At 30.9% G+C, this 6187-nt stretch overlaps 1 protein-coding gene across 1 annotated transcript; it reads right to left on the bottom strand.

Moving 5' to 3' along the window:
- Positions 1-2368: 2368 nt before the first annotated feature.
- LOC104704665 (transcription factor MYB114-like) lies at positions 2369-3817 on the bottom strand. Its single transcript, XM_010420713.2, has 3 exons — positions 3691-3817; positions 2949-3078; positions 2369-2849 (listed from the first exon to the last, which is right to left on the bottom strand). Exons 1-3 carry the CDS (start codon positions 3812-3814, stop codon positions 2369-2371), a joined length of 735 nt encoding a protein of 244 aa, XP_010419015.1. The 5' UTR covers positions 3815-3817.
- Between the last annotated feature and the right edge of the window lie 2370 nt (positions 3818-6187).

Here is a 6187-nt window from a genome sequence, read left to right as displayed (position 1 = left end):
ATTAGTTTTTTTATTAACTTTATATATATGTTGACTCATAAAAAAAAAAAAAAAAACAAAGATGAGGAACATGATAATTTTAAATTTCAACAAAATTTTCTAAATATTATACTATTAATTAATGAAATATTTTATGGATAATTTAATTTTATGATTAATGATAAAATATTTGACTATGTTTGGATATATGTAAAGAATTAACTATAAGAGATGTTTGGATACACACATATATTTATATAAGCATTTATTTTTATTTTTTTTGTGCACCGTAAGGATTTATTTATTCCATATTTATCCTTAATGAATTTCCTAATTTATTATTTAAATTAATGACATTCTTTGAAAATACTAACAAAAAGGTCACTCTCTAAAATGTATTTCATTATTTGACGGAAATTTAGTAGGCAGTTTGAATTTCAGATACTATATCTTTTCAGTTTGTATTTCATTATTTTTTAGATGTTCTTTCTTCTATATGTGTATATAATTTAATTAGTTTGAATTTTGTATATTGAGTAAAAAATAGATTTTAACTATATTTAATTGCTGCTTTATGTCCGCCTCTTTTTTTCTTAGCCTATCTTTCATCTGAAATTTGTATGTGAAGTGACCTTAGTGCAGTGACCAATGGTAAGTCCTTAATGCACAAGGAACCATCAGACCAGGGATCGAGTCCGTTTCCTACGAATGTAGGGATTAGGCTAATGGATCGGCATGTTGTTGCCAGAAGGTTGACAAAAAAAAACAGATTACTCCCTCCGAAAAAAAATCGGAATATTTCACCGGCTGCTTAGATTTCTGTCCTTGATGCTAACAAATGACGAACGCAAATACCATTGAAATGAAGGGACAAAGTTCAAATTATTATTATAGTCATTCCAAAATTAGATCAAGAATTAGTATAATTTCTTGTAATCTGAAATGACATTTGTTGATAAATAATTTAGAAAATAGAGAATGTAAACATCTGTGTTAAAAAGAAAAAATTTCAAAAGAAAAAAAATAGATGAAAAGATGTGAACACTTGAATACACATAACTATTCGTCAAAGAGAAACCTCACAATAAACAAATGAAATCATATAAAATTTTTAATCAAAAAGTAATCTTGAAATCATTTTACGAAAATGTACGAACGAAAAGAAGCAATTGTTTTCGCAATTATTTGGAATGTTATTATATATAGATAATTTTATTATTTGGAACTAAAATTTTCAAAACCCCACTTTAATTGTTTTTTTTTTGTCAATCCAACAATAATTAAAATAAAACTCCTAAGTTGGTTGTCCAAGCCGGAGGAAAGTTGTTTACAAAAATGATGTCTGACAATAAATTTCTAGAAGAGAGAGCTAAAAAATCCGCCTTTCAATTTGACTCCCGGCGGATTTTGGAGAGATTAAAAGCAGGCCAGAAGACACGAAGAGCGTGGAACTCATCAAGTAGCATAGAGAAGGCTGGCCACTCCTTCGAATCTTGGATCATCGCAACGAGCTCTGCAGAATCTGTTTCAAAACACTGACAATCGACAACTCTAGAAAGAAGACACTCCATAGCCCTAAGTAAAGCCTCTGGCTCCGTATGGGATTACGTAATTTGTAAGAGATAAGGCCTAGAGATACGATAAAAGGATGGATAGTCACAAATTTTGTTTTAACAATAAGGAAATTGTTATCAACAAAAAGGGACCGATAGGTACCTGCATGCTCATTGTCGAGGACAAATTTTCGAATAAGACATGATCTCATAAAAGCAGTAACTTATACAAAGTCATTGTCCTACAACAAGTCTCTATTTTGTACCTTTCATCTATAGTTACTTGATTTTCAGTGTCGACCATTTCTTCATTTCTAATAGTGTTAAGAATATTTTTCTTTCAAATATATAGTATTTCCCATAAGAATATGTTCTGCATGGAGTCGAAAAATTAGATGACTATTGAGTGTCAATCTGGCGTCATATAATAACAAGAATCTATTGAGTGTCAATCTGGCGTCATATACATTAGTATACGTTGAAGCGATTGTATTAATTCGTCTTTTTAAATTTATCATTTTTTTTTATCATAGAAAAATATCTAGTTGTTTTTGGATCACACAATTCTGAGATGCAGCTGACTGAACTATTGCTATATAAAAAAGTGAAAGATACATAAAAATTATGATTATAAAATACCTAATAATGTGCACGCTACATTCCGGTGATACTGTCAACATCTTAAAACTGTTGTAGCAGGATACATTTTGGCGATTTTGGTAGTTTAATGCCAAGAAAAATCCTTCTTGATATGGTTGTTAAGATTTGAAAGATTTTTCTGGATTTAGATTCGTAAGCTCTTAATTATAAGGAAAAACCAGTTATTGAGTAATAAACTAATCAAGCTCTTCACTATCTTTATTGAACAGATTCCAAAGTCTATCAACGTCAAATGTCAAAGACATTGAGTTCATCGATGAATTCTCAGCCTCCTCGACCGTAGTAGCTTTAGGACCGGCTGCATCAGCTTCTTTGCACTTTTCCAACACTCTCTCCCAGCACATACTCTCTCCATCCATTAGATTGTTCACAAACACACATTTCCTGTCATCTTTGTTACATGTGATACTACCATCTCTGGTACTAACTTCGCTAAGCCGAACTCCTAACACATCATTGTTGTTGGAGAAGGATTGAGGTGGAAGACTTATTACATTGAGTTTTTTGGCCGCGGGTGTGCTAGTTGAACAAGTAATTTCTTTATTTTGTCTTTTGATCTTACAACACGTTTCTTGCTTCTTACCCAAATTAGTGTTCCAGTAGTTCTTGACATCATTTGCGGTCCGACCAGGCAATCGACCCGCAATCAGTGACCACCTAAGCATGCATTTGAACGTTTGTATATGACTTAGTTAGTATATTCATATTACACTATGTTAGATACTTAAGTTGCATTTCCGTCTGAACAACATAAACCTGTTTCCAAGAAGTTTATGAAGGCGAAGGAGAAGATCAACTTCATCAAGGCTAAATTTTCCTCTATTGATACCTGGCTTCATGTAGTTCAACCATCTTAGTCTACAACTCTTCCTGCATCGGTTTAACCCTACATAACAAATAATGGGAGTAAGCTCTCTCTATATACGTAACATGAAGAATTTATGAACATCACATAGATATGTACGTAAACAGATTTTCAGTTTTTAGTTCATATAGTAAAACAGGAACCAATGTTAGAGGGGTGTATCAAGCATTTGAAGTGACTTGTCTCACAATAACAAATTCTATGTTATTCAATCATGTTTGTTAAAAACTTTTTAAAAATCCAGTGTTATTAAAAACTTTTTTTTTAATATCTATGCGTTTAGTGATTTTTAAGGGATTTTAGAGAATTTCCTTAGTTAAATACATATAGATCTAAATACATTTTGTAGAGTGCTATATATTTGGTAGGGTTTCATAGCAAATCATAACATCTTTACTCATTAAATTTAAATCATTTAGAATGTATAGTTTTTTTTTGGTAGGAATTTAAAATGTAAAGTTGAATGCCTTTATTATTTACCGTAAATTTACCATTTAATGATGTGGACAGTAAATAAGTTTATTTCATCTGTGTCTGATCAGTAATTATGCAGCAACTTGTTAATAATTATTTTCATTCGAAACAAATATGAATATAAATTACGTGTATATATAAAAAAAAATATATATATACCGGTTCTCAAAGGAATTAGGTGCCATTTTCCTTCTCCATAGATATCAATGCACTCCTTCAAGAGGTTATCTTCTTCAGGAGTCCATGCACCTCTTTTCAACCCTTTGAACGAACACTCCTCCATGGACCAAAGTAAAATAACTAAATATATCTAACCAAATTATTGTACAAAGAGTGAGTTGTGGCTTACTAAATCGTTGAGAGGAATATATAAAGAGATCGAGTGCGAGTATGTGTGTGCGTTATGTAAGCGTATGTGACGTGCATGTTTCATATCCACATATCGCATTCCCTATCCCCATATCAGTTTTCTTTGGGTGAGTAAGACTAGAGAATATCTTGAAGAATTATATGTATTGGCAACTACTGTAAGCCCTCCCCCAGTTTGTAGAGAGTTTAAAAGAATTGATTTTGTCACATATATCAATAAAGTGTACTTATATTTTCGATTAAAAGTCCTGACAAAACTTTATAGTTAAACGTGCTTATGCTGGAGTAGTTTCAGGATGGATGACCTTCCGTGAAATGATTGTTGAAACTGTTAAATGAGGAATAAACACAGAAAAATATCATTTGGTGATTTGTAGGGTTGATAAAGATGTCTTTAAAGCCTCTCAGACGTAGCAAACCGACCGTCAGATATGGGTGGAAAATGCATATCAAGGAGCATTTTTATTTTGGGAACATTGCACCCACACTCACTTATTCAAACTCTAATAACACCCACACATACTTTCTACTACTACTATACTTTACCCCTATGAAATTACATCTTACCCCTTCAAACTCACTTCACTCACTTTTTACTCTCTCACCAAACCAAACACATCTCAACTCTTTCTCTCTCTTCTTACAATATATATTTTTTTTCCTTTACTTTATTCTTTGGTTTCTATCTCTCATTTTTATTATTTTCTTTGTTGTAACACTTTAGTTAGTTATTATTAAAAAATTCTCTGTTCATTTTTATACAATATCCTGTAATTATATTTTTTCTACATTTTAAGATGTATATTGCTATATATTTTGTAAATTAGTATATTATACACTTTCCATTTTTAGTTGAACATTTGTTCACTAATAAGAGGATGACCAGTTGGAGTAAGTTATGTTTAATGTAACTGGTCATCCACTTATTATTGAACAAATGTTCAATTTTTAAGTTGAATTGTCACATTTTTAGTTGAATATTTTTTTAATGAAATAAGTTTTGTCCATTACAAAATATAGAAATACTTTAACAAAACTACTTAATGAATTTACTCTTGTTTGCATCAAAACACAATTTACTATAATTGGTCATCCACTTATTAGTGAACAAATGTTCAACTAAAAATTTCACATGATGTGTCTAGGTCTACTTTATGGTTTGTGTACAACCGTACAATGAGACATCGAATCTATACGACCATGATCATGTGGATACTATTATAATTTGTGGATACAAGTTACACATATGTATAGTACCTTCAAATCCATTTGGAGTTAGTGCATTAATTTTCACTTTTAATATACATGGTTAGGATTTCACATTTTGTGTCTAGTATTTAGTGTATTAGGTTTAAAGATTTAGGTGTAGTATTCTATTGATATTCACATGACCATAGATATATGGATTTGATGTTGTTGTTATATCCTAAACCCTAAATCTAAGCTCTAAACCCTAACCCCTAACCCCTAAACCCAAAACATTGACACATAATCCACATAAGTCCTAAAACATAAGTCTTAAATTATAAAATCCTAAACACTAAAACCTAAACCATGAATTTTTCCAAAAATCCAAAACCTAAAACCCTAATTCCTACCACATGAACCCAAAACATGGTGATGTATTACTAGTATCCATGAATTGTATGATAAATCTTAAACCCTACACTTTAAACCCTAAATAATCACATGGTGATGTGTTACTAGTATCCACAAACTTTTTAATTAATTAGGTTTTTATATGTTTTAAAAATATTAAAGCATAAGTAAGTATCCACAGTTTACTATCCATTTATCGTCAACCAAATGTTCAGCTAAAAATGGATAGCATACAATTTATTCACCAAAATATAGCAAAGTGCATCTTAAAATGTAGAAAAATGTAATCATAGTCTTTTGTGTAAAAAAAATACAAAATTTATGAAGAATAACTAAATAAATGATAATAAAGATAAAAGAAAGAAAGAAAAGAGAAAGAGAGAAAGAAAGGGGGAACCATCAAATAAGGAAAAAAAAAACAGACAAAATTCATTTTTTTCTTAGACAAAACAGATACTACAGCAGTAAATTGTTGTATCTCAAATCAAGGACAAGAGCAAATTTGTCTTGGTTTTATGCAAGTACACCACACTCAAGAAGTGGGTGTGGATGCAAGGGAGTTTGGGAAAAGTTGGTCTATGTGCAATTCTCCCTTTTATTTTTATCATCCAATCAACATTTGGTAAGAGAACATATAAGGTGACATTTAGAAGCTTTAGATGCTCTCATATGTTCTATTCGTCTATGC

Source organism: Camelina sativa, chromosome 7 (assembly GCF_030686135.1).
Source record: "Camelina sativa cultivar CO46 ecotype springtype chromosome 7, ASM3068613v1".
Lineage (NCBI taxonomy): Eukaryota > Viridiplantae > Streptophyta > Magnoliopsida > Brassicales > Brassicaceae > Camelina > Camelina sativa.
This window is presented reverse-complemented; position numbering and strand designations above follow the sequence as displayed.